The sequence below is a fragment of the Crocodylus porosus genome, unplaced genomic scaffold, assembly GCF_001723895.1.
Source record: "Crocodylus porosus isolate Cpor-Errol unplaced genomic scaffold, CroPor_comp1, whole genome shotgun sequence".
In the NCBI taxonomy this organism is placed as follows: Eukaryota; Metazoa; Chordata; order Crocodylia; family Crocodylidae; genus Crocodylus; species Crocodylus porosus.
The window spans coordinates 116,909,931-116,936,492 of NW_017728931.1; the positions used below are offsets into that span (position 1 = coordinate 116,909,931).

The 26,562-nt window shown below is 39.9% G+C and overlaps 1 protein-coding gene across 2 annotated transcripts in view; it reads right to left on the reverse strand.

The window, feature by feature from the left end:
- The window catches only part of TBC1D22A (TBC1 domain family member 22A), a 437,081-nt gene that overhangs the window by 66,736 nt on the left and 343,783 nt on the right, over positions 1-26,562 (reverse strand). For both annotated transcript variants that reach the window (XM_019543502.1, XM_019543501.1), the window contains one exon: positions 25,115-25,210. In XM_019543502.1, coding sequence (XP_019399047.1) covers positions 25,115-25,210 — 96 coding nt within the window. The remainder of the gene's footprint in view (positions 1-25,114; positions 25,211-26,562) is intronic.

The following is a 26,562-nucleotide window of genomic DNA, read 5'->3' on the forward strand; positions in this document are numbered from 1 at the left end:
CCACCTTGGCTCAAACGGTCCTGAGCGCACGTTTAAACATGGTGCCTGGGAGCAATAAATTCTGGTACAATATTCACTGGAGTTTATTGCTGTGAAAGATTAAAATTTAGGTCTGCAATTTTCAGGCGAAAATGATATTTGTACAGATGGCAAAATAAAACTGTGCAAGATTAATAAGGAATAAGGTATGGATAATCTTAAGGCCTGAATGAGAAGTATTTTAATACTAGCTGGGCACAACCCAATTTAGACTATGAACAAGATAATATTATATCACACTCCCTGCCCCTGTTTTTAGAGCGTGGTTGTGCAGCACTTGTGTCCTTGTAACAGATGCTTTTGCAACTCTTTGACTGAGCCTCTGAGAGGCTTATTCAGTTTTTCTTTCTTTAAAAATACATCTCAGGAGACTGTGGTGCACAGTCATGTATAGCTTGAAAAATTTTTTTGTTTACATGGAAGATAAACACAGACTGAATGCAAGTAACAGACCAAAGACAGACAAGTCCTGTGAGTAAAGCTGTCTTTAATCAAATAAACCTATTATGTTTCACTGAAGAGAACTGCGAGACATGCAAAAAAAATATCTATGTGTTTTTAAAGTATTTTTGAAAAAGAAAGAGTAATCACCTAGAATACTTTAAGTAAATATCTCAGCACTGCTTTGACTGAATTAGAGTTTTATGTGCAATGAGTTTTGTTTGCTGATAATTAGAAATATGTATCTTGACAATTTAATTTGCTATTTAAATGGAGAAAATTACCATGAGATAGATACTGTGTGCTATGTTTTCCACCCTTTTCATTTTATAAACGATAAAGGTTTTGGACTCAGGTCCAACTATCTTGAAGTTATATAAATAAAATAATGAAAGCACAAATAGAGATTTTTCTAAAGCAGGGTTGTCAAATTTACAGACTCTAGGCTAGTTATGGAGCATATTCTGTGGCCTGTGGAACTGGTAGAGTAGTGAGAAATTCAGGGTCAGGGACAAGTTACACAAGTCCAAGATGCAGAGCTCCATTCACAATGCATGTCGGTGATGAGAGAAAAGGAATCCCACACCAGCATTAACCCCTGCTGCTTGTCCCCCACAGCCACCATGTCCAAATGTGGCCTACAAGGAGCCTAGTGATCCACATCCAGCTCAAGGGGGCAGGGAAGGTTTGATAAGAGTCTTCAAGTACCTGAAGGGAGATTAAAAGAAGATGGAGATAGCCTTTTTTCTGTGGCTGTAGGGCACAAAAATAGGAGCAATAGCTTTAAACAGCAGCAGAGGTCATTTAGGTCAAAGACTGGGCCGAATTTTCCGACTATAAAAATGATCAAACATTGGAACAAGCTAAACTAAAAAACCTGTGAAGTTTTCATCCCTGGACATCTTTAAGAGCAAGGTAGATGGAAATGTGGTTGGAGTGTTCTCAAAAGGGATGATCCTGACTTGAGCAAAGGGCTGGACTAGATCACCTGATGAGGTCCCTTTCAGCCCTATTTTGCTATGAAACTATGATACCTAGTCTAAATCAATCAAAATTATTTAACTTTGTACAAAAAAAGTTGCCTACTCTGGATTTGTCTGGTGATGACCTTGGAGAACTAAGTATTTCTACAGACAAAGTATTTTTTTCCTGAGATTAGAAGAGTTCAAGAAAGCTTTGTATGTACAGTACGTCTGTGGTGCACTGATTACTAATTATAGACCATAAACAAGATGTATTTCCTTAGTAAAATTCAGAACTCAATTATGTTAATCTTCTAATGCTTAAACTTAGTTTGAACTGTCCTGCATTAGAACAGAAAGATATGCAGTTTAAAGAGTCAGATACTTTTATTTAAAGCAGGAGTGTCAAATTCCCACTTGCCCTCCTGCCACCAAGGGCCATGTGCATTGGTGCTAAAGAACTCTGAATTCTGCAGGCCAAATAGAGTAGCATTGTGGGCCATGGATTTAAACTATGGAAAACTGATCATAGCAGAAAAGGGACCATGATAAACATAAGAGTTAGTAGTTGAGATCTTGATAATGAACAAAAGCTAAATTTGTAGGAATACATCATGAAGAGCCATGAGAATGAAGATAAACAGCTTTGGTTTGATGAGATTGAAGAGACGGAACCACAGAAAGGATGCTGTAGCTGGGAACCTTAGCCCTGTTATCAGGAAGCAGGGCGGCTCCCTTAAATCCAGAACCTTCCGGGAGCAGCTGGTCAGTTGAGCAGGAGTTAAGGATCAAGCCCTGCCAGCTGGTCAGGTGACAGGATGGGGAAGGCCAGAACCATATAAACCTCAAGCGGAGAAGGCCAGGGAGGCAGCAGAGAGGAAGACTCCCGATGAAAACAGAGCAGCTGCAGCAGCCTCCTTGGGAAGAATATGCCACGCTGTGAGACAGAAGCACAATCGCATGTAAGCTAGCACTTTGACTCTTTTTTATTGTCATTATATTAATGTTAAATGTGGGTGGTTTGTGGCTGAGGCTGTAGGGGAGGAGACCTCATTAGCACTGAGGGGCGCTGTGATAGAGGGCTCAAGAAGCCCTGCTGCAGCAGGGGTGCAACAATAGGGCCACAAGTGGACTTAGGGGACAGCCCTAACTACAGAAAGAGAGGCAAAGCCGGAGGGGGCTGGGGCTCCAACAGCCTGGTGCCACAGGGGTGCAGTGTAGAAGGGCCAGTAGGCCTGGTGTTGTGGAGAGTATGTAATGGAGGGCCTTGAGCACAAGCGAGTTAGACCTTCAGCCTTGGGGTCAAGCCTTGGTTAGTGGGGTTTTTTGACTGACAGGCCTAGCTGGGGGGCGGGGGGTAAGCCCACAGCAGCTGAGACCCCAAGATAAAGAGAAAATTATAAAACATCTGCAAGGCATGGGGCACATCAAGGGAGATAGGAGCATGCATTTTGGCAACAGCTCATTATCTTACAGGTGGTGAGCCTGAAGCCTGTCTGGGAACCTGTGAGTCAGCCTTCCTCCTTTTTAAGAATGAAGTAACATCAAGTCATGGCAGATGAGTAAGGGGGGGGCAAGGGGAGTAAGGGGGGGAAGCTGATCCCCAGGGAGCAAGATTCAGCAAGACTTGACAGGGGCACACCTATTAAAGGAAAAAAACCCAGCCAAAGATGGCACCCTGTCATAGATGCAAAGAGAGGCAACTTTATCAAAGTGACACACTAGAAAATGATCTTACACAAGTATTTTGAATTAACTTAAGTGGGGCAAGATGGTATTATTCAAGGACAGAGGAAAGGCTGTTGCAGTAATTGTGATGTGGGAGGTTTAGCTCTGTGGATAGACAGGAAAGGCTGTACCTTAGATATGTACTAAAAGAATTGGAAACATTTCAACAGAGCCTGGATCTGATGACCCAGGGAGAAATCAAGACACTTAGCTTACTCATCTGAGGGACAGACAGAAAAAGGGTATCATGCAAAGTGACTGAATGAGGAGGTAGCAGGAAGGTCTCGGGGAAAGGTCATGGGGGCGGGGAGGAGAGGAACAGGGTGGATTAAAAGCTCTGTTTTAGTCATGTAGAGATCAAGGTGACAGCTAGACATTCACAAATAGATGTCAGAGTCAGGTTGAGATCTTTGTTCAGATAGGAGAAAGATCAGGTCTCTCAAAACAGTATATATTTAACACCAATGAGAATTTGTTTGAAAACATGGATTACATTTGTTGATAAATGCAAATGTATGAATAATTTGTGCTATTTAATTAGTAAGTTTATCAAGAATTATGCATTAAAATTAGGGCTGTGTGAAGCTTAGGTGCTTGATTTGATCCAGTGGAGATTCGGCCCAATTTGGTGGCTGAATCTTCATATCCAAATTGAATCAGAGGACCCTTTAATCCCCCCAAATCGAATCAGAGCCCTCTGAATCAATTCGGAAAGATTTGGACATAAAGACAGCTTTAAATGTTTTTCTACATTACCTCTAGGTTGCAGTATTCACAAGCTGCCTGCTATGATGGGGCAGATGAAGTGTCCCACAGAAGCACGAGGAGCTCCCCAGCATGCTCAGCAGCAGACGTGGAAGCGGACCAGAAGCACTTCCAGTTCACTTCTGGGTTCGCTGAAGAGCGTGCTGGCCCTGCCCCCCCTGCTTGCCCCTGGCTTGGCAACTGGTGCCTCTTGGGTCAGTGGGGGAAGCACCCGGGGTCCCTCCATGGCTGATTTCTGAGCCACGGGGTGTGGGAGGGCCTCCCAGAGCACTGCCCGGTTGACCTGGAAGTGGACTGGAAGTACTCCCGGTCCACTTCTGGGTCACCCCCCTTGCACTCCTGTGGGGCACTACATCTGCCCCAGCACTGCAACATTCACAAGCTGTGCTGGTACGTCAAGGTATATAGAAAAAACCTTTAGAGCTGTGTCTATACCTGAATCACTGATTCTCTGAATCAGCATCGAATCTTCAGATTCAGATTTGGCCGAATTGAATCACTGTCCCTGATTTGGGCCAAATCCGAATCAAATAGGGTCCACTTTTCACAACCTTAATTCAAATGTATATGAGGAAAGAGCTTGTGCTTCACATTATCACATCCCAACCTGTTTGTTTATAATTTATTAAATTACTACTGTAGGTGCCTGACTTACAATTTATGTCTTTTAAGGTGAAAAGTATACCTTGAATTACACCTGGATTTTCACAGATAACAACACAAGTTAAGTGACGTTTAATTATGCAGAAGAAACATCACTTTACTTTTGGACTGTATTATAGATATTTTGAAACATTTTATATAAATATTTTGAATGCCTGGATATAATCTGCATATCTATAGCCAAAATTGTGCTCTTTTAGGGTAAAGCCAAGAGGATTTACTTATACCATATTGTAAACTTGTACTGTTTTTGTAAGTGAGAATCTAACACAAATTACTGATAGTTTCCCTGGCTTACCCTTACACGACTGTGGTATCAGAATCTGGCCCCTAATTTAAAAAGTTTTTACTATTGTGTTTCAAACATTCTTCTGTGCTTATGCTATTAAAATCAATAGAAGTCTTATTTTTCTATTACCATTTGACTACTAAATATGCTCAATATCATGCTTGAATGTTTTATCATTTAACAGTATCAACCACTCACATATCTCTTTCTCTGGAATCCATGAAAATTTCAGAATTATTGCTGTAGTTAGAGAAATGAATAACAATGAGTCTATAAGACATGCTGATGAATATGAAGGTATTAATCATTTAGATCTATGATCAGTTAAGCATAGATGGTACAGATTAAATGATTTTTACAGTTTGCACTCAGTCATAAGGCATACTTTACTATATTTTTAAAATGTTCCACATGTATCTATATTTACCTTCTTTTTTTTTTTTTTTTTTAAAAAGGGTATTATTCTAGTGACCTAATGGACTACATCTCTGGAACCAAGTGAAAGACCAGAAATCAAGGGTGGCTTTTGGTTTCTTATGTCTCAACTGTTTGGAACCTTTCTTTAGTGTACAGAACAGAGTCTGTACGCTGATTTAGCAAATCTAGCATGTCTAGCTTTTCTCACACACTGCTTTCCTTCTATCTCATAGATTTCATAGACATTAGAGCTGGAAGGGACCTCAGAAGATCATCGAGTCCAGCCCCCTGCCCGATGGGCAGGAAGTCAGCTGGGGTCATAGGATCCCAGCAAGATAAGCATCCAAATTTCTCTTGAAGGTGTTCAATGTAGGTGCCTGAACCACCTCCAATGGCACCGCCCTGGGGTCTCGGACAGTAAAGAAATTCTTCCTTATATCCAGCCTGAAATGGTCTTGCAGTAGTTTATAACTGTTCGAACTCATCATCCCTTGGGGTGCTCTGGTGAACAAACATTCCCCCAGATACTGGTGGTCACCCCGATAAACTTATAGGTGGCCATCAGGTCACCCCTGAGCCTGTGCTTTTCCAGGCTAAAGAGCCCCATAGCTCTCAGTCTGTCATTGTAAGGTCTGCTTTCCTGACCTTTGATCATGCGCGTGGCTCTTTGCTGGACTCTCTCAAGATTCTCCACATCCTTTTTGAATTATGGGGCCCAAAACTGGATGCAGTACTCCAGCTGCAGCCTCACCAAGGCCAAGTACAAAGGGAGAATGATGTCCTGAGATCTGCTTGAGAAGCATCTATAGATATAAGCCAGCGTTTTGGTCGCTTTACTAGCTGCAGCATCGCACTGCAGGTTCATGTTCATCTTGTGGTCAATGATGACCCCAAGGCTATTTCTTCCGTAGTGCTAGCCAACGTAGCACTGCCGAGTCTATAAGGATGCTGCAGGTTTTTCCTCCCAAGGTGGAGAACCTTGCATTTTTCACTGTTAAACAACATCAGGTTCTCCGCCCACTTGCTGAGCCTGTCCAGGTCAGCCTGGATTGCCCTCCTGTCTTCAGGTGTGGATGCTTTGCCCCAGAGTTTGGTGTCATTGGCGAACTTGGCCAGTCTGCTTCTGACTCCGATGTCCACATCATTAATGAAGATGTTGAACAATATGGGACAGAACCTTGGGGGACCCCACTGGTCACAGGGCACCATGATGATTGACTTCCGTCAATTACCAGGCTCTGGGTTTGACCACAGAGCCAATTTCCCAGCCAGCAGAACTGGTGGACCCAAGGCCACAGTTAGCCAGTTTTGCCAAGAGGTGATCATGGGATACAAGATCAAAGGCTCTTCTGAAGTCAAGATATATGACATCATCTCTTCTCCCTTGTCCAGGTGATAGGTCACCTGGTCATAAAAGGATTTTAGACTGGTCAAGCAAGACCTACCCACAACAAACCCGTGCTGGCTATCCCTCAGGATGCTGGTGTCAGCCAGTCCATTAAGGATGGCCTCTTTAATAAGCTTTTCGAAGACCTTCCCCAGAATAGAGGTCAGGCTGATGGGCCTGTAGTTTGCTGGATCCACCCTCCTCCCTTTCTTGAAGACAGGCACCACAATGGCCTTCTTCCAGTCTTCGGGCACTTTACTGGAGCACCAGGAGTTCTTGAAGATCCGTGCCAGGGTCTGGGCTATGATGCTCACCAGCTCCTTGAGTACCCCGGGGTGTAGATTGTCAGGGCCAGCTGACTTGAAGGTATCCAGCCTCTCAAGGTGTTCCTTCATGAGGTCAGCATTGATGGAGGGCAGGGGATCATCCTCACCTGGACCTCCATGTCCCGTATTGGGCATGAGCATCCTGTGGGTCTGATGAAAAACTGATGCAAAGTACCCATTTAATAGGTAGTTTTTTTTCCTGGGTGTCAGTTGTCCTATCTGGTTTAGCAGGGTTTTGCCCTTGCTTTTCCTCTGGTTCTCCACATGTCTGAAAAAGGCCTTTTCATTGTCCTTGATACTCGAATCTAGTTGGAGTTCAGTTGCAGTCTTGGCTTTCCTGGTTTGCTCCCTGCAGGACCGGACCAGTGCATATCTGTGTGGTATACTGTAGTTACTATAAAGCAAACAGGAAGATATTGAAATATGTGAGTTTGAGCCACCTCTGAAGCCAATGAGCTGGGTGATTAAATGCTGATGAAGACTGACAAATAAAACACTACCTTGTAGAGTAATGGTAAGTGGTGAACACCTACAGATTGAAGTCAAATAGAAGCTCAATGCATTCAGCATGTTCCAAACTATGTTCAATTAATGAAGGAAATGTCTTTAAGAAGGGTTCCGTGGCGCAGTGCCACTCATTCTTGACTGACTCAGGAGCCACATGAGCAGTCAATGTTACTAAAGAGGCACAACATGTATATATGATAGCTCAAAAGAAATAGCTACACTATATTAATTAATATTTGCATGGTCCAGCTGAAGAAATTACTTAAAAAAACTTTAAGTACTGTTAGTATTTACTAATTGTATATACATTCTAAAAGGATTTTTTACATCTAGGAGCCTTAGCTCTAAGGATTTCTATTCCCTCCCCCATGCACAAGAGAAAAATCTCCACTTTGGGGTGAATAAAAAAGTTAGGAAATGTTGCTTTATTATCTCATAGGAGTTGTAACTGTTTGTCATATCCTCATTACCTTCTATTAGGCAATTTCCCTTCCCTTCTGCAATGTACCCTTTTCAGCAATCCCCTGCAGTTGAGGATGATTGTCTTTCATGATTGTCTTATCTATGTGTGCACAATTAGCTGGTAAGTCCTATCCGGGATCAACAGACTCTAATGCAGCTCGGACGTGTGTTTGCATGTGGGGTTGGTGGCGCTGGACTTTTGATTTGTTCTGTGCCATGCTGTTTCTGCTGCTCCCGCTTTTCCATCTCCTGTTGTTGTCATGAGGTTTAAAAGAACTGAGATCCCTGCAGCAGACTCTTCCTCCATTTCGGGTGGTCCTAGGTGACAGTCTCTCATGAATTGACATCAATATTGCATTTTTTTTAAGTTGACCTTCAAGATGTCCCTGAAGCACTCTCTTTGCTCCTCTCTTGAATGTATACCTTGGCCAAGTTGGGAGAATAAAACTTGCTTCAGGAGTCTGGAGTTGGACATGTGGATGACATGGCTGGCCCAATGAAGTTGATTGATCATGGCTTTGATATTTGAGGTGCTTGCTTGCAGGGGGATGCTAATGTTGGTACATCTGTCTTCCCACTGGAACTGGAGGATCCTCCACAGGCGGGACTTCTTCAAGAACTTTTGATGCCTCCTGCATGTTGTCCATGTTTCATGCTGTCCATGTACAGCAAGGTGGGGATCATGACCACTCGATAAACTATGAGCTTGGTTTTGGATCTGATGTTGCGATCTTCGAACACCCATTTCTTCAGGCATCCAAAGGCTACGCCTGCACATTTTGAGTCAATGTTCGATTTCTTCATTGGTGTTAACCTTCCGTGAAAGATGGCCTCCAGGGTATGGGAAATACTTAACTTTCTCCAGAGTCTCACCTTATTTGGATTACCTGAGCTGGGTACTGTTCTTTAGGAGCTTGTTGGTGGAGGACCTTAGTTTTCTGAATATTAAGTGTCAGTCCCATTTTCTTGTATGCTTTGGTAAAGATGTTGATGATTGCCTGAAGGTCTGCTTCTGAGCAAGCAAACACTACAGCATCATCAGCATACTAGAGCTCAATGGATTGAGGTCATGGGATCAGTTTGTTTTGGCTTGGAGTAGGTTGAGGTTTAAACAGCTTACCATACATTTGGTAGTCTAGCTCCACTCCAGTTGGAAGCTTATTGGTTGTCAGATGTAGCACTGCAGCAAGGAATATCGAGAAGAGTATTGGAGCAATGATGGAGCCTTGCTTAACTCCCATTTTAACCCCCGTATTTCAGAAGGCTCCTTTCACAACACTTTTCAGCTTAGTCAAAATCTTTTGTGAAGTCAAAGTAGCCATGTACTGAAACTAAGTTAAAAAAAATTAGTAGACACAGTTTAAAAGAAATGTGTCATCTGCTATGACAATTTCCTAACGTCAATGTGATTTTTGAAATATGAAAGTTTTCTTCAGGAAAACAGATTTCAGAAAATATGTAGTCAGGGAAATCTAAACAAGGAATTTTGTTTTCAACTGGTTCAACATTCATATCCAAATCCATGTGATCTGCCACAATCTATATGGGACTGAAAGTTCAAGTGTGTCCCATTTTCATTGACCTATATGGCTAGGCTCCCTGGGCAGATTTCTTTCCCAATGCTGCATTAGAATGACTAAGTTGAGTTAATTACATCTTAAGCAGCAACTCAGCCACATGTTAATGCAGTTAATGGTGTGATAAAACAAGGAATAAGCTGCAAAATGATCGCATGAATTATGTAAATTCATTATGTACATTCACTAAATTCATGGCTGGTTCCCATCATAGCTTAAATTGCATGTTGGACAGTCATCAGCTGATTGGGGCTCCCAGCCTTGGGAGCCCTTGACTCCTATGCACTCCTGAGGCTGCCAGTACCAATCAGCTGACTGCCATTCCTAGCCTTGGGGGTACATTGAAGTCTAGGCTCTTATGTGCCCCTGAAGCTGGAAGTGGAAATCACCTGCTGCTCCCAGCCACAGGGATGAATTGGAGCCCTTGACTCTGCTGCACCCTGGAAGCTGGGAGTGGCTGTTGACTGGGGTCCCCAGCCTTCAGGATGCAGCTGAAGCCCTTGAGCATAGATAACCGGCTCTGTACTCCCAGCCTCCAGGGAACAGTAGAGCCAAGGGCTTTGCTGCCCTCCAAATGCTGGGAGCCCCAATCAGGTGATCTGTGGCAAGGGCTCTACTGTGTCCTGGAGGCTGGGAGCCCTGATCAGCTACCATGCCCAGCTGTGGTGGTATACTGGAGCTGTTAACACTGCAGCGCCCCAGAGACTGAGAGCTGCAGCTGACTGGGGCTCTCAGCCTTGAGGACACTGAATCAAGGACTTGGGTGTGCCCCTCAGACTTGGAGCAGTAGTTAGGTGGCTGGCTTCCTATTTGCTGGTGCAGGCGGAGCCTGGGATCGTGATTCCAAGCTCACCCTGCACAAGCAACACGGTGTTATAGGGATCTGATCACACTTCCTGCAATTCATGTATAGCCTGGCAGAAAGTGCAATTGTTGGGATCACTCATCAGATGCCCTGGCATCTTTAATATCTGCCAGGGGCCTGTGATACCTCAGAGTTACCCAGCCCAGAGTTCATAAGGCATCCAAACTACAACTCCCATGATCCACTGCACTCAGGCACATGTAAATTAATGTCAAAGGGCCAAAAGACAAACCAATGCTTTTTTTACCTGAAATTGCCGTAACTGAAAATATCATAATGTCACATTGTAAGTTCAACATTTAAACTTTTTATCCTGGTCTGAAATGAAAGCAAATGATGAAAACGTGGATTTCCTTATTAAACCAAAAGATATTTTCGGTAAGTATTAAGACTGATAGATTTCCTTTGGCAAGTATAAGAATTTAACATCAGAATTCAGAAAACCAAAATCACTCTGAAACTGACATTGGGTCTGTTGAAATACACCTACATTTAAGTGTCTTCCATGATTATCTTTAAGTACATTCTCAGTGAAGATCCACTTCCACAATTAACATCATCAGAGATTCCTATTCACATCTTCAACCCAATTCCAATTTAACTGAACTGAGCAATTAATTTTTGGGAGTCTTTAGATAAACTGTATCTGTTCTATGACTTTACTTGGCAGTTTCTTTTTGCTTTTTACCTACCACCATTACTACCTGGGGTTGTCTTCTGTCCAGTACACTGACTGTTCTATTTTTCCTGACTATGTTGTCTATATTTCACTGACTATATTTCCCTTGCAGTTTATAAAAATGTTATTTTGTCATCAGAGGTTTCTTACTTAGCCATGGATTATCATCAGGCATTGGAAAATATTTGGCACTATTATTAAGAACTAAAGAAAAATGTTATACGTTAAAAGAAGCCTGTACAACATGTCTCTTGATCATTTGTAGAAAAAGAAAGAGGAAAAAGTTCTATTCTGTGAATTTCACTAAGTTTCAGTAGAAAGTACAACTGATATAAAAAGAAGGGAAGAGAAATCAAAATCGATATTTCTTTTGCTACATCTTATATGTATATAATTCTCTTTAGTCAGTGAAAATAAGAGGAAAATACTGATAAAGTATTGCAAGTCACAGAAAACATTCACATTCTGAAAGAAGGTGGCCACTCAAACCTAATTCATATGCCTGGGTAAGTTTTATTTTCTACAAAAACATTAGACATAATAGGAATAAGTAAATCAAACTAATAATAACTATAATCAGGGAAGAAAATAAAGGAGCAGGACTGGTTCAGAAAAAGGTTAAAAAGACTTAAGAAAAAATGCACCTAACATTACTGGATGAAGCTTACAAACTAGTCAGAGGAGACCAGCAGGCACTGGGGGAGTCCCTGTTCCCCCAAGCACTACCAGGAGTGACCAGGAATAATGGTCACAAGCTGGCAGAGGGCAGATTCAGGCTAGATATCAGGAGGCGCTACTTCACGGCCAGGGCAGCTAGGATCTTGAACCAACTTCCAAGAGAAGTGGTGCAGGCTCCTACCGTGGGGGTCTTTAAGAGGAGGCTAGATGAACACCTTGCTGGTGTCATTTGACCCCAGTACTCTTTCCTGCCATGGCAGGGGGTCGGATTTGATGATCTGCTTAGGTCCCTTCTGACCCTACAAATTATGAACCTATAAGCTGGATTTGTTGCTGTTAGACCACTACTCACACTACTAACCACTAACACTATAAATACTGTTTTTCAATATCCCACACAGCAGGAAATATGTTGTAAAAATGTAATGACCAGGTTGCTGGAACCTTACCCCTTGACTTCTCTTTCCCACCTACTAAAGATTCATTACCACTGACAAATTAATAAGTTTGCACTGATGTACTGCAATCAAAAATAGAAGGTGTGGAAAGGGCTATATTCTGTTTAATATGACTTGTTTGTCCACAGTTGCAAACAAACATAAACATGTACAAAAGCAGCTACCCAATGAGAATCTTTTTTTTTTAAATTTTAGACATTTCTTTACACCTAGTGAGAAATGTATAACAAATAGCCGGTCCCTATAATCTAGTCACAAAGATGGTACGGACAAAGTCCTTCCTTTGTAGGCCTGAATATTAAAAGCAGTTCAAAAATCTTAATCAAGTTTTAATTCAATAAAAATCCCCAAAATTTATCCTAAGTTTATCCAGCTTTTTAATCAGTAAGACCAGGCTAAAAAAATCACATGAGAATAACTTCTATTACAGTAGAACCTGAATTCTTCACAGAATTAATTTCCTTATGCCCCTTGAGAAAATGAGGGCTTGCAACTGCAGGAAACATATCCACAGAACCACGGAGGTGCTACAGATTTGCTATGGCTTTTCTTTTAAAGGATGCTGCTTCTCACTGATGAACTTCACTGGAGTGAAGAAGCAGTCCCTGTGTGGTAAAAATTGTAGCAAGCAGCTGGGCCACTTATTCTTCACTTGGCAATAAGCTGTGATTTAAGTGGGTTGAGATCCATATGGATATGAATGATCTGTATTCCTGCTTCCAGAGAGAAACTGCCTGTCTTTGTACTGCCACGTCTGACTGTAGCCCAATTTTACAGTGGGGTGGAGACTTAAAAGAATGAATTATAAATTGCAACTTTTACAGTCTTAGATGTTCAGCTAATGCTGAAGTTTCATTTGTGTTATTTTTAGCATAACACCCCAAAGTCTCAATCAGGATGGGATGTCATCATATTACACACTGTATAAACATAGACATGCTCCCTGCTTTGAACGGATTACAATGTGAAGATAAAACTTAACACACAAGTGTAACAAATTTGGAAGGAAAATTAATACAGAAGATGATGATGATAAGGTATTGTTATATGGGCTAACTGTGATAAAATTTATACTTTTGAATAATTCATTTCACCTTTTTTCTTACTGTAGTTTTAATTTAGGAATAGCTGATCCCTCTTCCCCCAATTTAGGGAAAGTGACCATCGCTTTCTTGTTCATCTAAAAAGATAATTTCATAGTAATGATCTTCATTCTGCTATATCTACCACCATCATATAATCTTTTTTTAAAAAAGAAAACCCCTAAACGTGAATCAGATAGGAATATATGATCCACCACTTCTTCAGCTGGTAATGGAACTCATGACATTTTTCATAATTCTGTTCTCTTGAGCTGGGTGGCCTCTATATTCATACATTCTTTCTGCTGCCATTCAAAAGGAGATCTATGCATATGCCAGGTGCAAGAAGGCATTAAAAGCAGTTAAGGGACATATTTCCTGACATCCCTGTGGCTCAGACCTGAAAAAATGTCTGTAATACCTAGGTCTCTATGTGGTTAGTCTCTCTCGCAACAAGGTCTGTTTGACAGTTCTTACCAAAAGGCAATTGCATTGCAATTAAAAAGTAACACTACAAAGAAAAAAAGATGCCTCTGTAAACTCTATATAAGAATTAAAGGAATATAGTGCAGCTACATTTTTAAACCCAAAGCTCAAAGACAGCACAATCATTTTATTCCCACAGGGGAAAATTGACATACCATATAACACCAGAGTCAGTATCACATGGATGAATTTGCAGCTACATGTCAGGAACTATTAGTGATAACGGGAAAAAAAAGAACACCTTATCTGACACTACTGGACAGCAAGGAGAGTGAGACAGGGAAGAGGGTAAAGGGGGAAAAAAATCAAACTAACATTTTTTCACCACTACTTTCATAATTACTTCAGGAATTGGATCACACATTTAATCTGACATAGGTAGCTAACTAGGGCCTAGTGCTATAGAGATCAATGATTTTCACCTCAAATTAAGAAGGCTAACCTGCAGTAGCTGTGTTATTATATGCAAAATAAAGTGTGAACAGTCTATGACAATTAAAGTTCTGCCTAAAAATTAGCAGACTTCAAATACCTTGCTAAAATAATTCTTTTCTATTAACCTTCAATTTTTATACAATTGAGAGCATGACACTTACATTGGGGGAGGGGAGGAGGGAGAAGCCTCTATGCTTCCAGGCTACCTAGGACTCCCTCTATTAGTGAAGCACAGATTTGTAAGAAAAGATGAAGAATTTTTTTGATGTCAATATATAATAAATTACTTTCTTGGTTTTGTTTTTCCTCAGGATAAATGAAAGTTTGGATGAATGAGCTCAGAAGTAGAAAATGGAATAGACTGTGCTTGCATGCGAATCAGTTCAGTAGGAAAATATAAACAAGTCAAATTTAGTCTAAATGGCTATGAATCTGTTAATAAGACAACAAGGAAATATTTACATTCTTCCAATGGGAAGTATGGAGGTAAAAAAATGTAGTTAGTATTAATGTTTGAAATAGAACTTGAACATTTGGGGGATTTTTTACATATATCTTAAACAGCTTGACCTATAAACTCCCAGGAAATTTCTATACTTGAACAAAACTTGAACATTAAAAAAGAATAAGTCCCAAGCATACAAAAACAGCCAAAATGGACAGAAAGCAAGTGTTCTAGTAAAACTTCAAAACTGTTACTTGCTAGACAATGGAATAGCCATTGGTATCAGAAAAGCAAAGGTATGGTGCTGCTTCCACATGCAGTCTGAGAATGTCTTTCTTTTCCCTGAGAAAAATGACTGTATAAAGCTTTCAGAGTGTGCTCTGTGATCATTCAAGGGCTGAACATGATTCCAGATGAGAACATTCTTCGTTATATTAGAAATGACGAGCACACTATTTCCCCCTAAGTATGACGTACAAACTCCTATCCTCAAGAACATAAGCCAAAACTACGTTCACAAGACATGGAAAAGTCTCTCCTGAGGTTGTTCCATGATTTTTATTAATGTTTCTAAACGACTTCTAAATGGTGCAAGAAATAGCACATGATTTCTAATTTAGGGTCAGGTATATGTAGCTTTAAAAATGGAGTTTCTGAAGTGTAATGTATGTCAACAACAATTTAAAAGATTTTTAAATTATGGAATCTGTTATATCACTATGGATGACACAAAGTCAAGCTCACAGAAAAACTTAGGTGAATTGATCTTTATTTGTTCTCATCAATACTGGTATTAAAGAAAAAATACAAAAGGCTGTCATATTTCAAATTTACTAATTACTGCAGTTTACCTTTAAGTCATCCTTCCTTCATCTGGTGAGGCATATAATAAAGATCCTCACTGGAATTAGGAATGACAGATTACTAATAGGAAAAAGTGTTTTATCATTGTTGATGGCCCTAAGAGACTTCAATTCTTTCTCAGATCAGTTTCATTAACTTTCTTACAGTCACTAAAATGCCCAGAACATTTTATCCACACAATTGACGAATTTTAGGAATAAGAAAGTGCGTCTCAAACTCTCAGATGTTGTTTTGTTGAAAGGACTTGGTCACTACAGAACAATTTTATTTAAGGTGAGTTCAGTGACTAAAATCTTGAATTTTTCAAGTCAGTCTGATCCTCAAAAGTGTTCCCAGCAATCGCCTTAATAGTGCTATTAAATACAGCAAAAGCTGTGTTATCCAGCACTTTACCATCCAGAATGCCCTATTAACCAGCATCTGTCCCACTGTGGCACTTCCGTTTTTGCCACCATGAGCCGACTCCCACTTCTTCCTCATGGACCACGGCTTGGGGCAAAGCAGCCTGCATGGGGCCCCCCTTCCTGTCTCCCAGCACACTGATGCCAGGGAGTGAAAGCCCTGGAGCACTGAACATGGCAGGAGGGACTGCGGCCCAAACAGTCAAAGACGCCTCCAACCCGCTGGGCTGGAGATAAGCATAACTCTCAGATAACCAACATATTTGACTAACCAGCACCCCCCATTCTCCATGAAGACTGGATAACAGAGCTTTTATTGTATATTTGATTTTTAGTGGTAATTTTTTTCTCTTTTTTGCCTACTATACAAAATCCAAAGAAAAATACATTTTAAAGGCGCATGGTTTTTATGAACAAAATTACTCAGAGAATGTACAGTACATCATGTTTATTTTACTAAAAGAGTGAATTAAAAAAAATAGCTAAATCCTAGCATTTCAGACATAATGGAACTTCCAGCCAAATTAAACATAATCGTTAAATGGAGTATCTTTGAAAGCTTAACACCAATATACGTATGGAGCTAATATTTTCTATACATTTAGTGGGTCTAGGAGCAATTTTTAATTTTCTTTTTCAAACACCAAACAAAATATGCAATTCTTACAGGCTAGGGACAGAAATTACACACAAACGTAATTTGAAACTGGTTCAGATCTGATCTGTGACACAGAAGAAGTTCAGTGCATATAAACCACTTTCAAAATGGTCAAAACCAGTTTAAGATAAATTTGGATGGATGTCATATCAGACTTAATCGATTTAAGTTAAATCAGTTTATTGAACTTCTATCCCAGATCCCCTCCAAATTTAAGTTAACTCACAGACACCAGCACCCCAGGATGCTTCATGCCTCCACTGCAACCCCCCCCCCGCCCTTTGCAGGGTAGTGGGCTAGCCTTGGACTAAGCTGTCTGCTCCAGTTGAGCAGGGAGGTGTGTTCTTAGCATCTCCCAGCTTCTGACTGGGCCACTGCAGGCATGCGGCTGCATTTCTGGATTCAAAAGTGAGTATCTGTTCACTTGCTTATAGGTTCCAGCTACACAGCTTAGACTAACTTGTGAACACTAAACAGATTCAGCCTCAGGTTTTCTGATTGTCTGTACTTAGGCACAATGTCCAAATTGACCATGCATGCATCAGTTCTTACCCTGTCACATTTTATTGACAGAAGTGAAATCAAAAAACATCAAGTGCACATGCTGCATTTAATAGCACAGGAGATGCATATATTTTCTAGATGTGGACCCTGATGTTGCAATGATTCTGACTTAACAGTATTTAAATTATTGGACTACTTCAACAAGAAAAAAATAGGCACAAATCAAGTATTTACAGGATCTGGAGTCTGGAGCAGGGTTGGTATTCAGCCGTGATCAAATAACTAAGAATGACTGCTAATGAACTCATTTCCACTTCCCTCCTAGATTTATACTAAAATATTTCCATACAAAACCACGGCTTCCTCTTTTACCTTTTCTTGTATTCATTTCACATTCAAAAACGTATTTACTTTGCTATGATAATACTTTATTCTATAAAAAATGTTTTTGCTCCTATAAAATTTTTCCATTGGAAAAGAACACAATTTTTCTGATGCATTCTATATCAGAAGACTTGCTTGACTACATTTAGACACTGAATAATTTCCCCCAATAATAACTGCAAATAAAATTCTCCATTGCTCAATAAAACTGTGTTTTTATTTGATTTCTACTTGCCTTCATTGCCTTATGTTTAGTTCAGTTTTCCACAATATATTTGTTTATAATAATTTCTATTCCACCCACAGTATCAACACATTAAATTTATTCTACAATTCAGAAATACAATCAATACTATCATTTCAACATCTATCCTCTTTTCATTTATTTAATAGACAGTTTTCTTCCCTTCTTTTTTCTAAACTTTTCCCCATTCTTTTTGGTTGCTTATTTTCTTCAGTAGTACAACTGTCAGTGATTTTTTAGGTTCTAACAGTTCAAATCATCAGCCCAGACAGCCTGTCTCTTAACTGCAGAATACTAAATTCCTGGACAATGGCACAGAAATCATTTTATTTGTAGGTACATCATGAGATACAAGATTGACCCTTTGGCATGTTTCGAAAAGAAATGGGGAGTTAAGATGACAGACTTGTACATTACTTTCCACATTCATGATGCCTTCAAAACTACTGCTGACACACCAAGTTTGTGAACCTAATATATGCATCAACAGTTGTGATGATGCTATTTCAGGGGGTGCATCTACACATGTGCTTTACTGTGGAGGAAACTAATTAGCTCCACAGTGAAGTATCACAGTCTACACATGTGCTGGTATTATGGCAAAATAAACCAACTCTGCTGTAAGATACTTCCTGGCTGCTACCTAGCTGCACAGCCAGCTCCACCTCCTCCCAACACCACCACCGGGGCTGCCCCTCTGTGCCCTCTGCCAGCCCTGGCCTGCTCCATCCCAGCTCAAATTGCTGCTGTCCTGGGCACATGTGTAGACACTGTGCCTAGGAATGGTTTACTTTGGCCCAAACTGCACCTGAGTTTATTGTGTCACCTTAATTTCACATTCAGATGCACCCAGTGGGCACATCCACACATGCAGGCACATGCACTTGTAGCAGCTCAAATGAGAGGCACAAATTTGTGCCAGGGATTTTTGCCTTAGCACACGTGCCTGAACATGTACTTTGTTGTGGGGAAAGTTATGCCACATGGGGCAAACTGACCCTGTCTAGCTCCTCCTAGATCTGCAGCCAGGGGGAGCTGGAGGTATAAAAAGCTGCCCTGGCAAGCAACTCAGGGCTACTTGCTCTCAAGAGCTCCTGAGGCCTGGGGTATCTGGGAATACTTGCCCCTTGTGCTGCTGGACTGCTGAAGCATCCCTAACTTAAAGTTCTCTGCACCCTCTACAGCAGTCTGGCAGTGGGACCTGCTGTCTGGCTATGACCAGCTGCCACCTGTGCAGCATGCATACACCTAGCTACACACCTGCCAGACCTACGGGGACTGCACAGCCACCTGGGCTATGTCATGGTCACTGTAGCAAAGCCGCCTGCATCTCTAGGCCAGTTGTAGGTGGGGCATGGCTGCAGCGTTGGTCTTTGTGCAGCACTGCTACCATGTGTGCCCCGCCCCCCGGCATCTGGGCAGCTATTTCCTGGAAGATGTTCTCAATGTGGTGGCCTGCTCCGAACAGTCAAAGCATGTCCTTCTGGCCCTAAATGGCCAGGAGGTCAGCCACCTTACTTGCCCGCCATCTGGGTCCTGGATGCCAGTCCTGAGCAGTATCCTCCCTCGCTAGCAGGAATCCTGGTATTCCCTATTTAAAAACTGCAAATTCTCTGATAAAAAATGCCAAATTCACTCTTTAAAATACCGCAAAATCCATGTTCTTCCACAACTAAAACAAAAGGCCACTATATATAGGGAGAAAGAGAGAGAAAGAGACACAAACTCACTCACGCAGTCCCCCTAGAGCTCTGAATTTCTTCCCACTGTCCTGCTGCCTATTCCAGAAAGCCTCAGCTCCATTGCCCTTTACTGAATGTCATAGCTGCAGCAGTGGTATCCTCTACCAGCCCCACCTGGCTTCTCCTTGGGTTGTGAAAGAATTTTTAGGTCCCTCCTTCTGTAGAATGAGTTAGCCTGGAATATCACTTACCTAGAGATAGCTTTTGACCACAGGCAATATGGTCAGTAAGGAGATAAAACAACAAAAGGATTTATTATATAGAAGAAAATAATATGAAAAACAACATGGGCCATAAATTTGGAGAGAAGAAAAAAACAAGATAAAACTTTCTTACCCTCTCATCTGACTACAACCTAGCACACCCCTCAGAGTCCTGCCAGCATTTCCAAAGATCAGTCTTGTTGCTGATCCTGCCAGTCCTTACTGCTGGTGACCTGGAATGCCCCAAAGCCTTGGAAGCAAAGGCCCTCTGCATAGTTTTCTACATCCTCAGAATCCTCTAGAAATTTGTTTCCTGCCAGGAGCAGCTAGAATTCCTCTAGGTAATGGTACATTACTCTTGGTGGCCTTAACTATTATGGGGTTGCTTTTCCCATTACAGGCAGATAATACCTTGGGTACCCATCTCAATAATAGCTCCCTTCTGCCTCTGGTTACGAATGCCAACTGCCTTTGCTTTAATAAACAAAATGGTAGAAATACATAGCAGTTATAGGTATACACTTACTCTCTTTTCCTCAAGTATCCATTCCTCAGTTCCCTTGAATATGGCAATAGTTTAATCAAAGATATGTGGATGGCATAAGAATCCACTGCAATGGTAAAATCAGCATAAATGGATACACCCTAACACTGGTTTTCCAACAAGAACACACATGACATATCAGTGAAATAGATGCAAGAAAATATTTGTGCCATTCCATGAATCCCAAAAATTTGGTGGGCTTTGTAAGGTCAACAATGAAATATAAATGTGCATCTATCATACTTAAGATGAATGCCTCTTGAGTTTGCCAATGTAGATGATTAAGACTGAAATAGTTGTATACCTTACCAATCTCAATTTCTTTTTAGATGATATCCTTGGCAGTTCACCAAACATCAACTTATTTTGTGGGGAGGCACAATCCGCAAGGCTGAGAGCTATGACTTCCTAAATTTTAATCTTGGCTTTGACATTCCTATCAGACTTTCAGCCAAATCAGTTAACCTCTACTTCAGGCCCCTTATAAGATTGTGCAGGGAAGGGGAAGTGTAATACTTCCCCTTCCCTGCACAATCTTATAAGGACTGAAGAATATTTTGAAAATAGAGTCTTAGAGTGAGAACATTATCGGATTTTCAACCATACCAAACCCCGCCCCAAAACTCTTCTTTCCCCATAAATTTTTTTTTAATAAGGTGACAGCTTAGCTAGCGCATACAGATCTGCAAAAATATTAGAGGACATATTATGGATATTTGCTGAGTAGTGGATAGGGAGGGCATAGCTTGGTAGAGCAAAAATATTGTCTTAAAACAATAAATGCAACAAAAATATTTAGTTGACTTATTTCCAGTAGATCTGGTAGGAGTGGGTCTTAATGAATTCTATGAATGAAGAAAGGGTAGTTTACCAGGGAACCAGTGCAGAAAGATCACCTGCTGTGGATGGATTCCAACTAAGGATTTAAAGAGACAGCATTTCATTCTGTCTCATGCATGTAATCAACTTACACAAGCTGAAGCACGAGGCCATTATCCTCTTTTCACTCAAATTCCTTCTTATGTATAATTTGAACTGAGGAATGTAAAAGAAACAAGGCATATTTTCACTCCAGCTATTCCCAGGCACAGGACTGAAAGAACAGGAATGGGCAATGTACCTATACAATCAGGTGTGTCCAGATTATTTGTATTTTAACAGTGTTTAACAGTGTTTAGTGAAACCTTGAGGAAGGGTGTGTGCGCCTCAAAAGTTGAAGAAAAATATATTATTTTTGTGATTTCTTAGTTGGTCTAATAAAAGGTATTATTTCTGAACTAAGAGTTCTAGACAGCAATTCCCAATTTGTGGTACGGGTAGTACCAGACAATACATCAGTGGTACGCTTTAACAGATTTATTATAATTACTCTACATGACAAAAATTTGCTGGTGGTTTAAGGCTGAACTGAAAAATTTGCTGGTGGTACTTAAGGTTGTCATTTTAAATTGGTGGTGCACAGTAAGTTTGGGAACCGCTGTTCTAGAGCTTTGCATTCGTCTTAGTCTCAGACCAACATGGCTACCGAATAGATTCCTGAAACATGCAAAGCTCTAGCACTTTCATTATACTGTAAAAATTATCTTAGTTTAAAACTGTTCAACATATATTATCATCTTAATGTTATTCACCCTAAAGATATATTTCATCGAAGCTGTTTTTCTATAGTCAGTTTAAGTACAAAGTAATTTAATAAAGGCCTAGTTCCCCGTGCAAAGTTTGTATAATGCTGAAATATAAATGGATAACAGAAAAAGTATAAATCTTCACATTACATAAACTATTAAATTAAGGGCGTTTCAATTAATAAAACTAGAAAAATTTAAAGACTGCCACTTAATCTACCATACTACAAATATATCCCCCTAATAATACCTTATCTCCCTACATGCAGGAAAGTATTTTAAATAACATGTATCAAGTATTTTTTTTTTTTAGAGATAGAAAAAAATGCAAAATGTGCCAGGTTGATAAAATTACGAGGTAAGTTTTTATAAAATGTTGTTCCATATATGCACTGTACAATATCTTAATTTGATTTCAAAGCAGTTTAGAAATATTATCTGTTCCTTATACAATAGTCCTCTATGCACTAGCCATCCTTTCTCTATTTTACCAAAAAAAAATTAAGTAGATATTCTCATTATCTATATTAAATACATAATAATTTTTATTCGTAATAGTAATCTGATCATATTCACTACATAGTGAAAAACTGCAGTGCAGATAACACTGTAATTTCATCTAGTTGTGGTCTTAAACCAAAAGCCAAAATATCACACTATAAATTAAACAGTTTATGAATTGTAATAGCATTTTATTGATTTTTAATACAACTGATATTGATCTCATAAGTGATTAAATCACATACATCCTTAGTACTTCATAATTTAGTTTTATATGATGAACAACTTAAGACTAACTCAAAAATAGGAGCTCCAAAGCTCTTCTGAATTATGTATTCACATAACCCACTTTAATGGCATCAGAAAAATTAAGCTACAAATAAAAATGTTGCAATGATTTTGTGAAGGATCAAATACATGTAGAAAAAACTTACTCAATAGTAAAATAACGTTGTTATTTTTCATTTGCATAGATGCCTGGTTTATCAGGTGTCCAGAGGGCATGAAAGTGCTATAGACTGTGGTGAGAGGAAACACATAAACAGGTACAAAGGAGAGGGTGCTGCTCCTGCTAGCAAAATACCAGTGAAAGGAAAGACTGCCCAGCACTTTTTATTTTCAGAAAGTTTAGAAATTGACACAGGCTGATAAAATTGGGAAGCAACATATGTTTACCATTTGGGGGAGGCATCTATCCAGCATTAATTTATTGTTGAAGTGGGGCAGCTTCAATTAAGACTGTCCCCATTAAATAGATAATTCTGTGAAGAAAAGCAGGACTGATTAATTTCATACTTTCTTTGAAGGGGTAGCATATATGGTATTCAAGTGTCTAGGCAACATTAATTAAGGAAGCAGAGTTCAGCCAGCAGGCGGTGGAGGTCTTTGGGCCCAAGCAGCAGGGAAGTACCCAGCCAGCATTACGTTTTTTGGAGATTTTGAGCATGGCCTGTGAGAAAGCAGTACATTTCAGACTTTTTAATGTTTTGAAGCTGTTGTAGCATGAGTAATATTGACAGAAAATAAGCCAAAATAATAATCAGCCTACACTATTTTTGCAAAATATGCGAGACAAGAAGTATAGTTGTCTGGGTTCCACAAATGTAACCTTATAATCAGGTCAATTTTTCAGTCCTGTACACTGATGTAAATTAAATTCCAAATAGCCATGAAGTCCTTTCTCACAAATTATGTGCAACTTACAATCCACTCTCCAATTGTCTACCAATCCCATCCCCCACACAATCTTTCCAACAGTACACCTTGCTCTCTTGTGTTAACACTTCAAATCATCCAAAAAAAGAACATCAACTTATGAGATGTAAACTGTACCAATAAAGCAGTCCTGTAACTATATTCTATGTCAGCATTTCCTAATCTTTTTCGCTCACAGCACACTTACCTAAATAAAAAAGCACCATGGCACACCAGACTTTGGGGAGGCGGGGATGGTGGTGTGCGGCCAGCCGGACACTGACTGGGGGGGGTGAGCTGGATGGCATTTTGGGCTGGAGCCACGCTCTTCATCTGTCTGTGTCCACAGCAGCAGCAGGTCAGGGGGTGTGGCTCCAGCCCCAAATGCCATGGCCACCTGGACGTGCCTGATGGCACAGCAATGTGCTGTGGCACACTGGTTGGGAAATGCTGTTCTATTTTATACCTCTCCCTACTCCACATCTAATACAGTACTCAATTTAAGTTGTAAACTTATTGCAGAAATTGGAGCTTACATTTTCAGATGTAGGTACGTCCCTACCCTATAGTGTATAGTTAGCTATAAAATTGTGCCTTCATGGCCTAGTTTTTCAAGGATGCTATTTATTACAGTTGCCTAAATAGGAATTTAGGGACCTATGCTTGTTAATGTATGTCTGTATTTAATAAGGAGAAATAGATATGCATTTTTATGAAATTCATATACCACCCTCTCCAACAGAGGCTCAGGGTGGCTTACAGCAAGAGAAATAGAAACGTAAAAGAGCAACTAGAATAAATAAAAAAAAAATAACAAGGACTGTGTATACTTCTGGTATCATACAAATGTTAAATTATAATAAAGTGAGTAACATCAGTATTGCATTTTCAGATAAAAAGCACAGAACCTTTTAATCCTCAGTCACTTTTTTCAGAAAACCTTGCTGCGAAATTCCAAAGCACTGCTTCTTCAGAAATCTTTTCCTTGGTGATTGCCTCGGCTGAAATATTTTTTTCCCCTCAGAATACACAAATGCTAGGTACAGACATTCAAAAAGCCTGAGATGGAATTGACCTAAGTTACACACTTTTCTGCAAGCAGTGTAGTTTATATTGGTAGTGAACAGAACACACATTCACCCTTTGGTGTGGGGGGAAGAAGGGAGAAAGGGGGTAAATCTTAGACTGGGTTCCACCATTTTTAAACCAGTCTGTGTGTGCTGAACTTCTGTTCTATTACAGGTATAGATCAGTTTTTTGTGCTAAACTTCTGATCTGTTATGGGTATAAAACTGTTTCCAATCACTTTTACTGGTAAAAGTGTAATAATGTCTGTACCTGGCCACAGAAAACGTACATCTACTGTTTACAGGCAAATAGCTTCAAGTCCAACAGCTTTACAGGTGCTCTTTCAAACATTCAGATATTATCAATCAGTGCAACTGCCCCTGCTTTGTCAAATTAATCCGCAAGAAACACTGAACTTAATTTAATAAACACTTCTCCTGCTGGAAAAACATTCCAGGTTTCTGTAACACAGAAAAAAAATCTTTACTTACTTGGAAGTCTTTTTCTTCAAGAATCTCTTTCCTCCATTTGACAAGGAAGGCGGCACACACATACAAGTGGAAGTGCGAAAAACCTTCTGGTTCAGACTGAAAAAAAATTTAAATATGCTGAAACATGATTTATGCAATGTATCCCTAAATATATTTATAAGACATTCTAAAAGACCTAAAACCAATGTCCCAAACTAATTATGATTTCACCTCTGCCATAGGCATTTACAAACTGTTCTGTAGCTAGGACTTGGGTGCTTATTTATGTATATCCTTCTTTTCAGGCCATTTCCTGACTTTTCTGAATTCATCCTTTGGTATCTATCCACTATGAAATACTATAAAATTGACCACTTGCCTCAAGCCCAACGTGATGACAACCATATCCTCCATCTTCAGTGGAAGTTTAATTTAACATTAAATTTCATTTCTATGCCTATTTTACAATAATTTCAACAAATTTATTAACCTGTTTAAAAAACAAAATCCGGAAATTTTGCTGGGTATTGATCAGCTGATTATTTATCATATTAAATCCAATAAAAATTTCAAGACTGCTGTAATTCTAGAACAAAACAGCAGTTTAAGGCCCCAGTTTTGTAATCATATCTGCTTAATGCAGTCTTTGCTTCATTTATTTCATCCCCAGTAATAAATATTTCACAAGTGTATAAAAATCTGGGCCAAACACATGAACTTAAAAGTATAATTTTTTAAAAGTTTGCCACTAAAACAAAATACATTTGAAAAGCCTATTTAAATTTATATTTAAGATTTTTCATTGTAGATCGCTTTTAAGTTGTTGAAAAAGTAAAAATTAAAAAAAAAAAAAATCGAACTTTTTGTTTTATGGATGAATAAGATTAAATCAGTGGAATTACAGAGAAAGAACACTAAAGTGAAGTCCAAGTTAACATCTTGAAAAAAAAGATTTGATAAAGTCAGCAAACTGCAGAATCTGATGCATAGAGGCAGTACAATTTAATTAAGACATTCAACTAAATATAAAATATTCCAATTGTACTTTTTTAAAACCCCGGTAGAAGGCCGGATTTTTTCTTAATCATCTTTACTGGTCACAGCAGAACCATTTCCTACTGCTGAGAAGAATTTTGTGGAAACTAGATGAACTTTAGCTTAGGGCATTTCTTACAAAAAAGATTTGAGTTAGAATTTTATTCTGCTAAATGGATCACACGTCATCTGTGAGTGGGTAAATTATATTGAAATTGTTTTTTAATAAATAAATACATCATCCGAAAAATAGATATACTTCTGCGTTACTGCCAGTGAGCAGTCGAGGCAGACGTCACGAGATGTGCATAGCGGAGACCAACTGGAGGCTACAGGAATGGTGCTTCGAGGCGGGCTTTGGCTTCCTCAACCATGACTGGCACATCGTGATGAGAGACATGCTGGGATGGGATGGGCTCCACCCTTCCCCTAAA